At 51.6% G+C, this 11,453-nt stretch overlaps 1 protein-coding gene across 2 annotated transcripts in view; it reads left to right on the forward strand.

Moving 5' to 3' along the window:
• Positions 1-9,785, forward strand: part of Rrbp1 (ribosome binding protein 1) — a 68,741-nt gene extending 58,956 nt beyond the window's left edge. Inside the window, exons 12-24 of one of the 2 annotated variants that reach the window (XM_041670320.1) lie at positions 488-580; positions 2,136-2,228; positions 2,307-2,390; positions 2,510-2,599; positions 3,100-3,192; positions 3,317-3,388; positions 3,975-4,070; positions 4,680-4,763; positions 6,493-6,588; positions 7,250-7,333; positions 7,679-7,777; positions 8,733-8,876; positions 9,251-9,785. In XM_041670320.1, the coding sequence (XP_041526254.1) occupies positions 488-580; positions 2,136-2,228; positions 2,307-2,390; positions 2,510-2,599; positions 3,100-3,192; positions 3,317-3,388; positions 3,975-4,070; positions 4,680-4,763; positions 6,493-6,588; positions 7,250-7,333; positions 7,679-7,777; positions 8,733-8,876; positions 9,251-9,289 (1,167 nt within the window). In that variant the 3' untranslated portion in view covers positions 9,290-9,785. The remainder of the gene's footprint in view (positions 1-487; positions 581-2,135; positions 2,229-2,306; positions 2,391-2,509; positions 2,600-3,099; positions 3,193-3,316; positions 3,389-3,974; positions 4,071-4,679; positions 4,764-6,492; positions 6,589-7,249; positions 7,334-7,678; positions 7,778-8,732; positions 8,877-9,250) is intronic. The other variant, XM_041670321.1, reaches the window with a different exon arrangement.
• Positions 9,786-11,453: the final 1,668 nt, after the last annotated feature.

The raw sequence follows: 11,453 nt of genomic DNA on the forward strand, positions 1-11,453 counted from the left end.
CTTTGAACAGTTCAGGGTAGGGAGGGTGACACTAGAAGCCATGAAGAAGTCATGCTACGCAGGTGGCATACCTCTCCACTGAGGCTGTGCTTGCACGTGCCTTGTTACAGTGCCCCCATAGAGAACAAAGCTTCCCAAGGACTGTCCAGGCCAGTACTGTGCCAGGGGCCACAGGAAACTTCCCTCTGAAGAGATAAGCTAGCTCCCCACTTCTCTTTCCTGAAAATGGCAGGCCATTTTACCTTGTGCCTTGACCATTCCTACTTCTGGCCACAGTATCTATCTTCGTATATGAGCCACCTGCCCTGAGAGGCCATGTGTACATAGACCAAGGAAAGGATACTTGGTTCCTGGCAGGTCCTAGGAGATTCCCTGGTGTGGACTAAAGGAGGCTCTGTGAGCTCTGCTTTTGCTGAGACCAGCTTGAGGCGGCCAGTGGGGACTGTGCTATAATTGCCCCAAGCTGATTTTCTCTGGTTCCCTCTAGGACCTCCGAGAAAAGAACTGGAAGGCCATGGAGGCACTGGCCTTAGCTGAGCGGGCCTGTGAGGAGAAGCTGCGCTCCCTGACCCAAGCCAAGGTAAGAGCCCCTGTCCATCCTGAGTGCTTTGGTAAGGCCACGGGTGAAGCACCAATACCCATCTGCTTTAGCAAACACTATGAGACTCAAAAGCCATGGACGGGCTAGCCTTGGCTTTAGAACATTTCCTGTATCTAACTCTGCCCCCCACCACCCGAGCTCCATGGCCTCTTCTTTCCTTCTCTCCCTCCTTCCTTTTTTGTCATTTTCCTTAAGATGGAGCAAATAAATTTGTGCCCTGACGCTTTCCTCTGTTGAGAGGAGCACAGACCCTGAGCAAGCCCAGGGTTATGCAGCTTACAGATTTTGTGCATTTTTCATCCTGGACTAAGTTGAAAATTATATTGTATCTCAGGGAAATGGCCTCAGCAGTGAGCATCTGGGCAGTGAAGTCCTCTAGGGCCCTTGGTTGGCCAGGAGCCAGCATGGCATCTCATCCCCAGCAGTGGTGACACCCAGAGCTCCCTGCACCTGCGCCCATCACACATGAAAGGCTATCTCTTGCCAGCATCACTTACACAGGAGTGACCATCTCCACAGGACAGCTTTGCAGTAACTCTCTCATGGTTCTCCAAAGAAAGACCTGGGAAAGGCTAGCCTTAGCCACACTGCATTCTTAGAGCTGAAGTCAGATTCCTGGAATATTGGACTTCTAGTCCTAGAAATGACCCATGAATCTGGCAAATGTGGAAGTTGTGGTCTAAGCTGTTACTTTACTTGATTGTCGCTACATAGGCAGATAGAGTTAGAGGGTCACCTCATATGTCATGTTGTTTGCCTTCATGGATCAGGAATAGATAGCCAAAGTGCTGCTCACAAGGTTGGGGTCCTTGCCACGTCAAGCCTCAAGCCATACACAGTGGTATGGAACTGAAAGTGGGTTCTGTCTGTCTCAGGTTTAGACAAAACTTTTAGGCCAAAGTTCCCTGGAGCCATTCCACAGACTTGTGTGCTCAGAGGATGCAGTTGTCCTGGGCTTTGTTTGATGGCTCCTTTAGGTCTTCTCTGCCTCTTTTCCTGGTGCTGTGCCTTGCGTAGGGGGCTGCTGACTCCCTCTGGAGGACCAATGAGGAGTGTCAGGCTTGGCACAGCTTGGGATGAGTCAAGCTTGGGTCATGTTCACTGTGTTCTTTAAGTTGGTTTAGCTCTGCCTGATGGGAATTTGGTCCCCTTTTCCTCCTCTAGCTGGAGCTGACCCTTTTCAGCCTCTGTCTCTGTCTTCTACTGGCCCTGACCCTGGTGGCTGCTGGATATGCCCTGCTTCCACCTTCAGTTTCCACCTGTTCTGACACCATGCACCTTCTAGACTCTTCCCGCCCCCACCCCGCCCTTACTGTACACCTCAGCTTGGTTATTATACACGTGTGTTTATCCTTGCACACATAAACTGGAAAGGGAAAGTGTTTGGGACCTGAGTGTCTGCTGGTTTGCACAAATAACCAGGGCCATAGACCAAACATCCTAGCCTCCTCTGACTTGTCCCTCCCATGCAGTGCTGAGGATGTGCTCTTCGGGGGCATAGGCTGAGTGCTGCCCTTTTTTCTCCATCCTCCAGGAGGAATCAGAAAAGCAGCTCCATTTGGCTGAGGCCCAGACCAAGGAGGTTCTGCTGGCTTTGCTCCCAGACCTCTCCATCTCAGCACACCAGGTAGGGAGAAAGATGACTCCCCAGGTCCCCATTGTTGTCAGGGAGCAACCTGGCCCCACCATGCCTGTTTCTTTGCAGAACTATGCTGAGTGGCTGCGGGAAGTCAAAGAGAAGGGCTCTGAGCTGCTAAAGAAACCGCCTGCCTCCGTAGAGCCCTCCTTGGTAAGTGACACTGCTGGGCTGGGTCCTCCTCTGGCTCTTGGGAATCAGGAGTCCAGTTTGTTCAGTGAGTCATCAAGAGGAAGGACTAACCAGACTCGTGATTGTCCCTCTGCCCTCAGGACATAGTCTCCAAGTTGAGGGAGGCCGAAGAGACCCAGAACTCCTTGCAGGCTGAGTGTGACCAGTACCGCACCATCCTGGCAGAGACGGTGAGCAGCCAGGGCTAACTTTGGTGGTGATTTAGTGGTAACTGTAGCTTGGTGTTCCTAGGGCACTGCCAGGAATAAGAGCCTGGAGTCTTTGGGGCAGATGACATGGTTCTGTGTGCCCTCGTGCAGCCACCTTGCCCTCATCTCTTTAGCTGGGTGGTATTAAGTCAAGAACAAGCATGGATTTAAGGTTTGGGGCTAGGAAAGATAGTTACAATAGGGATGCTTGGGCAGGCAGGCAGGAAGGACGAGGTAGTCCTGGAGTAAATGGGGTTGAGCCCTTTGATTCCAAAAATAGTAGGAGTTCTGGCAGCTTTACGGGGGCTGTAGACCTCATTTCCTGATAAAGCCCTGCCAGGGCCAGCTTCTTTTCCCTGTGACACTCAGTTCAACAGTCAGTGGAGAAGAATAGTGCTGCAGAGGGCGAAGAAGATATAGTTTGTGTTTGCGGGGTCAAACTAAGGAGGGAGGGGCCTGCCTCAGTATTGCCTCCTCTCCAGGAGGGTATGCTCAAAGACCTGCAGAAGAGCGTGGAGGAGGAAGAGCGTGTGTGGAAGGCCAAGGTGGGGGCTGCTGAAGAGGAGCTCCAGAAGGTATGGCTGGCCTGCATATTTCCCAGAGCTTGATGGCCACAGCACTGTGGGCACCTGAGCTAGTGGGCCCAGGATGCTTCTCCCAGAGTCTCGTGCCTGATGGGTCTTGTCTTCTCCCTTGTAGTCACGGGTCACAGTGAAACATCTGGAAGACATTGTAGAGAAGCTAAAAGAAGAACTTGAAAACTCAGATCAGGTATGTTGTCTCCGTTCTGATGATTGCTTTTTGTTGTCCTATAAATTTGCTGGTCATGTTCTGACACTCATGCCAAGACTGTATGCATCCTTGTTATTTTTTTTCCTCACAAACCCATGTCCAAGGAGGCCATCGCTCTTCTGAGCAAGGGCTTTGTCTTGTTGAGCCTAAGTAATAAGGTTTTATAGCCACAGTGGCCTGGGAGCCATGAGCTGTGTAGTCTGCCCAGTAGTGGCTTAGTTGTAGACCTTAGAATTCAGGGATGTGCTTCCTGGGGAGCCTGCTGCTCTTCAAGGTACTGCAGCAAGCCTTGGCCTTTGGAAAAGTGCCCTCTGTCCTAAGCTTTGCCAATACATAAACTTTGCTCTACCCACCCTGAAGCCCGAGGACTTTTCAGGACCTGTTCGATGTTCAATGAGAGGTTCTATTGCTAGGGACTGTTTCTTTCTGACCTCAGTGTACCTGGTAGTATTTTGCTTATTTTGGGGCCAGCCAGACTCAACAGCTATCATTCCCACTCGTATAATAAGGGCCCCTGCTGGCCACTGAGAGGCTCTGACCAGTGTCCATGTCTGTCCCTGTTTAGGTGAGGGAGCACACTTCACTTTTGGAAGCAGAGCTGGAGAAGCACATGGCAGCTGCCAGTGCAGAGTGCCAGAATTATGCCCAGGAGGTGGCAGGGGTGAGTGAATCCACCATTCCTAGGTTCTGGTCCTGAGTGGCCTCTGCCCCATGAAGCCTGGGTTATTCTGAGTGGTTCCTTCTTTACTGTGGAGAACTTGTCCACAGGAGCCTTAAAAGCTAGGTTTTCAGGTTTCACTCAAAGCCCTGCTGATGCCCCTTTGCACTGACAGCCCTGAGGTGTCTTTGGGCAGATTTCGGAAAGGCGGCCCCGATGCAGGGCAGGGCCAGAGCAGCACCTCCTGCTCCAGCTGGCCTTTGAGCATGTGGCCTCTCCGCAGGTTTGCTGCTGTCGTTTTTAGCTGCCACTGGATTTCGGTCTGCTACAGTCTCCTGATTTCAGGAGATCGCCCAAGTCCACACCCTCATCTGGTTTTGGTTGCAAATTTTTGCTCTTTAATAAGAGGTGGTGGGCAGGTGTTTCTAAAGCCTGGTGTGCCTTCCTAAGTCAACTGACAGGAAATGGTAGCTGGAGGACACCTGCCCCTTCTATGTCAATCTTCCAGGCTTGGGTTCCATCCCAGGGTTAGACATGGACTCACTGGAACCGATTTTCTTTTCTCTTCTTTTTTTCTCTCCTCTACCTCTCACCTGGCTGTTTCCCCTGAAGTTGAGGCAGCTTCTGTTAAACTCTCAGTGTCAGCTGGATGAAGCCAAGAGTGAAGCTCAGAAACAAAGTGCTGAGCTTGCCCTGGTAGGTTGGCTTATGTCCTGGGCTGGGGAGTATGGCATTGGGGTGTGTGTGTGTGTGTGTGTGTGTGTGTGTGTGTGTGTGTGATTAACATCCATGCAGAGACTCTGAAGCTTAGCAGGTCCTGCCATGCTTTAGTCCTGTTACATAGACTAGGTTGGGACTTTGGCAGGATGCCTAAAACTCGGAGCTGGGCTTGTAGTTGCCAGGGGCCAAGATATTCACATTCTGTTTCCCATCTTTGGGAAGACCTGTCCACTGCTCAAAACTGAGAGCTCAAACAAACAAACAAATGAGAGCTGTGAGACGACAGCCCTGTTAGCCTGTCTCGTCACCAGCCCAGTCCAGGACATCACAAAGGGTCCCTTGGTGCCTTTTGGTGGCACGCCTTTGCTTTCTGTAGGTCTTCCTGCTTCAGTGGTGGCTCAGGCCCTGCCACTACAGTTACACAGGGCAGCCTGCCCCCTCTGGCCCTCTGTCAGGCACTAGAAGCAGATAATCCTGCAGAGATGTGAGGGGCTGCACTGTGCCTTGGAGGCCATTCCGTTTTCCCGGTTTGCAGCTGCAGTGCCTGATTGCATGCCCTAGCCTCTTGGTCAGTTGAGCTCCTTCTTCACTGGGCTACCTCCCCCACCCCACCCCCAAGCTCTGGCTATTGGCAGCAGCCCACTCAGCCAGAGCTGTGGTCTGTTGGATCTGCACAGTCATTTTGAAAACCTTGAAGTAGCTGTCAGCTTCTGAAATTTGGAGATGGAACATGGGGAGCTCTGGCCAAGAGACCAAGTCTGGTATGTTAGGCTAGCATCCTCCACGCTGTCTTCTAAGTCCATCATGGGCGCCTAGCTTACTGGATCCCATTCTTTGGCCTTGCTCAGACTACCACACCAGAAGTGGTTATTGTCTAGGCCAAGTTACCTGAATGAATCTAAAGCTTTTTCTCAGCCATTTGCTAGGTTGAGTCTGGGTGAGAGGCCTCTACCCCATACCACACCCAGGCAGTATATGCACACAGAGTATGCCTGCCGGGGGTTCTTGTTATCTTTTAACTGTGCCCTTTGGTTTCTGCCTGTTGGGACTTTTGGAAAGGAAGACTTGGGGTGGCCTTCCAAGTAAAACTTAAGTGGAGCCCGAGGCTGCCCATATTTCCTAAAGAACTTGTACTTGAGTTCTATCCACAGGCCTTCTGACTAGGACCTTTCTCAGGTAACTGTGTGGCCCTAACACCTTTCAGATGGGAGGCCTAGAGAGGTTAGTGACCTCCAGGCCTCCTCTATATTGTACATCTTGGCCCCAGCAACAGAACTCAGAGGAATGAGGCATTACAAGGCATTACATACCATCTTTTCTGAGCCCCCCCAAAGGCCATGAACAGGAGACTACATCATTAAACTACAAAGTGTGGCATGTTGTCAGCTCCGTCTGTTCCATGAAGACTCCTTGGCTTTGTGAGGTCTACATCCACTAAAGTCACTTTACTCCAGGGGCTGGAGGGTGGCACCAGCTGACCTCAATAAGCACCATGGCTCTTATTGGCCTGGAGGCTTGTTGGCTCAGAGTGGAATGCGTGGTTCTGGCCTATCCCTCCTCCACAAGGGTGTTCTCGTTCTCTCTCTCTCTCTCTCTCTCTCTCTCTCTCTCTCTCTCTCTCTGTGTGTGTGTGTGTGTGTGTATACATGTGTACCTGCATGCCTTTAGCTGTTTATTTGCACAAATGCACCCCTCCCTGTTTCAGGTCAGGCAGCAGTTGAGTGACATGAAGAGCCACGTAGAGGATGGTGACGTGGCTGGGTCTCCAGCTGTCCCTCCAGCCGAGCAGGACCCTATGAAGGTTAGGGTGATGAGCTGTCCTAAGATGTGTCCCTAACTCCCCAGGTGGTACTTAGGGTGGGCAGCCTCTGTGCTGACTGAACTGTGCATAGTAGGTGTTTCCAATCCCCACTGCTAGCCACCCTCTCTACCCTGCTTGGTCTGGATGAGAGGTACCCAGAACGTATGGTAGAGTCAAGAGCAGGTAACCAGGGCCTTTAGTCCTCATAACACCAGGGGCTCCTGGACAGGCCTGCAGCTTGGGTTTGGGTCTGTAGCACAAAGGGGATTCGCCTTTAGCTGTGGCCATTTCCTGGGTCATTGCTAGCAGGATATCTTCTAGTGTTTTGACCAAAGGAACAGCTGCCAAGAACAGTTGGCCAGAGGCAGGGATCTGTTGTTGGGCTCCCATTGCGAACCTGGGATCAAACTCATGGCTTTGGGGTCTTTCCTATCCTGTGAGTCCTGTGAAAGGCTCCTGGAATGGTAATGTTTCCCTACTTCTCTTCAACTTCTCTGCTTCTCTCTTGAGTCTGAGGCACTGTTTCCCCAGGAGGAAAGTGCTAAGTGTGACTCCCCAGGGCAGGGAAAGGCCCCAAGGAGTCCTAGAAGCAGCTAGAAGGTGGAGCTTCAGTTTGGGTCTGTCCCCAGACTGCAGTCACATTTGTTGTGTCTCCATACAGCTGAAAACACAGCTGGAGCAGACAGAGGCCATCCTGGAGGATGAGCAAACACGGCGGCAGAAGCTCACAGCTGAGTTTGAAGAGGTTAGCCCCTGCCAAGTGGCCCTCAGTCCCTACATGCTTTCAGGGCTTCCCAGCTTAACTACCAGGCGGCACCTGGACTAAGAAGCTCTTGGGCCCCAGTGAGTGGGCACTTGTACTGAGTCTACCCGAGGAACATTGTGGGTATCCACATCTTTGGGGGATCCTGAAGGCTTGGGTGCTTGTAGATTATGTCCAAGCTTCTTGCCCATGTAGATACAGCCATGTGGATTAACCTGAGCTATTGCCTTCTTTGGCTGGGGTTGCCCTCCACCCCAACCCCTAGGTGAATTTAACCAGGTTTGACCTACTAGGCCTCTGACTCAGACCTTTCTCCTCTCTGACAAGGCTCAGAGCACAGCCTATCGGTTACAGGAAGAGCTGGAGAAGCTCCGCGCTGCTGGCCCCCTGGAGTCTTCAGGAGTAGAAGAGGTCACACAGCTGAAGGTAGAGGATGAACTGGGGTACTGGTTGGACTTGTAGGTTTCAAGGCTTTGGTCTTAGTCACTGTTCTATTGTGAAGAGACACCATGACCAAAACAACTCTTATAAAATTAAATATTTAGCTGGACGGTGGTGGCACACGCCTTTAATTCCAGTCCTTAGGAGGCAGAGGCAGGCAGATCTCTTATGAGTTTGAGACCAGCCTGGGCTACAAAGTGAGTTCAGGACAACCAGAAATGCTACATGGAGAAACCCTGTCTTGAGAAACAAAACAAAAAAAGTAAGAATTTAATTGAGGACTTGTTTATGGTTTCCAAGGTTTATTCCATTATTATAGCAGCACACGTGGTTTTGAAACAGTAGCTGAGGGCTACATCCTAATCCCCAGGCCCAGAAAGAAGTGGGCTTTGCATGGGCTTTTGACACCTCAGTTCTCACCTGAGACACATTTCCTCCAAAGCCACACCTGCTCCAATAAGCCACACCTCTTAATCCTTCTCAAAAGTGCTACTTTCTTATGACTAAGCAGTCTCATATGAGCCTAGGGAGGTCGGTCATTCTTACTCAAATCACCACAGTCATTCATGGCCTTAGACAGGGCCCAGTCCAGAGAACCACCCAGGCACTGGCTTCCCTGGCCACACCTAGTGGAGGGCCCTTGACAGCACTAAGTCACGTCTCAGTCACAAGTTAGTTGTCAATTAAATGTAAGCTCTATACAGCTTGAAGTCATGTTTTAGGTACACATGTAGTGGCCTTCACACTGGGCAGGAAACTGTCCTGGCAGCAGCTGAAGTTGGCAGGACACAGGCAGCATTGTCATTAAAGGCTTTCCTCCCAGCCAGCACTGTCTGCCTGAATAACCAGATACCTGCCTTGTGCTCTTGGAGGTCCTCATAGCTCTCTTCTTCCGGTATATCACATGGGGCCTGACTTCTCTCAACCCTCTGGCCCACAGGAGAGACTAGAAAAAGAGAAGAGGTTAACAAGTGACCTGGGGCGTGCCGCCACCAAGCTTCAAGAACTTTTGAAGACCACCCAGGGGCAGCTAACAAAAGAGAGGGACACAGTGAAGAAGTTGCAAGAACAGTTGGAAAAAGCAGTAAGTACTTGGTGCAGGTTGGACTGCAGGGCTAGCCTCCATACCTCCAGAGGTTTGGTCCATGCTGTTTAGGGCCCCAGGGAGTCGACACCTGCACTGCTAACTTGTCTTCACTCCATGGCCTGTGTGAGCCTCTTGGGGCAGGACCACAGACTCTCAGCCACACTCACCTCACCTTCCTCTCGTCATAGGGTCCCATCAGTCCCTCTGCATGCACCCCCCAGCCCCTAGAGTCAGCTCTGGGCCTCTCTGAAGGTCTGGAGGTGTCTGTGGAACTGCCCCAGGACAAGCTTTGAGGGTCCTGGGCATGGGACAAGAGGGGGTGCCTTGACTCCTGACTTGGCCTTTCCTTCATATCTCCACTTTGTTTGCAGGAGAATGGTAGCAGCTCAAAGGAGGGAACCTCTGTCTGAGTCTCCTCGGCAAACTGTTCAACTTACCAAAATGCCTTACACATTCCTTACAAATAAACCAACCAACACAGCGTTATCCAGGCCCAACTTCCAGTGAAGCCATTGGAGACAAGTCTCAGAACCACAGAAATAAATCTTCCAGACCCCCAGTCTGTAAAAGAACTTTTGTCACATTTGATAAACACTATTCCCGGGAGCAGCCCTGGACCACCTCGAGCAGACGCCAAAGCCCTCATCAACGCTGACAGACCGGGGTGTGCTGGGAGTCCAGAATGCTCGGGACTTATGTCAGTCAGTGCAATTGTCTGTATTTCTCAGTGGGGCCGGGTCGGGGAGCAACAGGCCAGGTGGTGAGTTCTCAGAGGCTGCTGAGCAGACTGGAGGGCTTCAGCCCAGCCCAGCAAAGCTGCAGCCCTCACCCCTGGAAGTTGCCAAGCAGAACTGACATGTGACTGCCTGGATGTCAATGCCATTAAAACCAACGTGTTGCCCGGCACTGGGGTCTTGTCTGATCTTCTGACACTACACACCTGAGACCACACGGCCGAGCCCCTATGAGCCACCAAAGCATGGCATGTGTCGGTGTTGATGAACAAGACGGTCCTGGAGGGCTGTCCTGACAGACGGCGCTCAGCTGTGGGGGAGAGGGTAAGGCTGAGACGGTATTAAGGTCATGTGGCTGGGCAGTGCTTGACAGAAGGAGACTGTCAGCAAGGAACAATTACAGCTGTTATGAACCCCTCAGAGGCCATGGGGGAGAGGGGCCACCGAAACCCAAGACTTTGGTTTCCCACTGGGAGACCGAATAGGAAGAAGTAACAGGAGAATCAATACATGCATGGGTCCAGCTATGGATGACTCACAGGAACTCTAGTCAGTGGTTCTCAACCTTCCTAATGCTGCAACCCTTTAACACAATCATGTGGTGACTCCAGCTATAAAATTACTTTCATTGCTACTTCATAACTGTAATTTTGCTACTGTTAGGAGTCGTAATGGAAATAGGTTTTCTCGTGGTTTCAGGAGACTCCTGTGAAAGGATCACAACTCACAAGTTGAGAATTACTGCTTCGAGTAGTCTGAGGGGAACTGAACCTTACGGGAATAAATTTCATGAAGCCCAGATGGGTTAGTAATGGGAGAAGACCTGGAACTAACGGCCCACATACTTAGGGAGATTTCCTCTGAAGACGCAGGAGTCGGGGGAGAGTGCTAACAACCCCCGTGCTTAGGAAGATGCTCTCTGATGGCACAGGACTGGGTCTCTCTGTGTAACAGTCCTGGAACCATGCTGGCCTTGAACTCAGAGATCCTCACGCCTCTGTCTCCTGAGTGCTGGGATTTAAAGGCATGCACTAGGACACCCATTTTGAAAGGAAAGAGGAACTGAGGAAAGGTGGCAAGATCCTGGAGTTACCCAAGCTGGGTTTGTAGTCCCTGGCTTTTGCTTACTGTCACCAGTGGGAACCATCTTCCCCTTGGAGAGGGTGGGAAGATAAGCCAGTGATGGTGCACGGTGAGGCCTGTTTGGGAGCTGGCCTGGGTAGCTTGTGGACACCACAGTATCTCTGGCTCAAAAAGCCCATCAGTCCTCCAAACCGGCCCAGTAGCACCACCTCCCAGGCCAGCAGAGGGAGCCTGAGTTTGTCAGGCAGAGAACGGTAGCAGCAGTGTGCTGGATCTCGCTTCAGCTGCCCAGCTGTTCCTAAACAAGGTTCTAACCATAGGACTCTGGAGCAGAGAAGAACAACCCAGACACTAGACTAGCAGTGGCCTTTTGCAGAACGTGAAAGAGGTTCAACATGGTAACCACCACAGAAGCCTGGTCAGTCACTGCTCCCTGGCCCCCGAGACTAAATGCTTAAGCAGTTCAGGCTTCCAGTCACTTGGCCGAGGAGGTGGGAAAACGGGTATCCTCTCTCGAGATACTGCTCTCCTGGGGTGCCACATTTCTGTCAGTACCAGAGCTGCCCAAATGCTTCCTTTTAGGAAGATCCCACCTTGCCACCAGAGATGTCCGTGGTGGCCTCTACCTCCGAGCTGGAAGCAGTACTGCACAGACCACTACTGTGACAAGCATGTTCTCATCTTTCACGACTCGCATTGAGAGTGTGGTCCACAGGCAGGACGCTGGCCTGCAGAAGCTGTGCAGAAGGACAGAACA

Source organism: Microtus oregoni, unplaced genomic scaffold (assembly GCF_018167655.1).
Source record: "Microtus oregoni isolate MIOR12 unplaced genomic scaffold, Mior012 000020F_ref0000438, whole genome shotgun sequence".
NCBI classification, from domain to species: Eukaryota; Metazoa; Chordata; class Mammalia; order Rodentia; family Cricetidae; genus Microtus; species Microtus oregoni.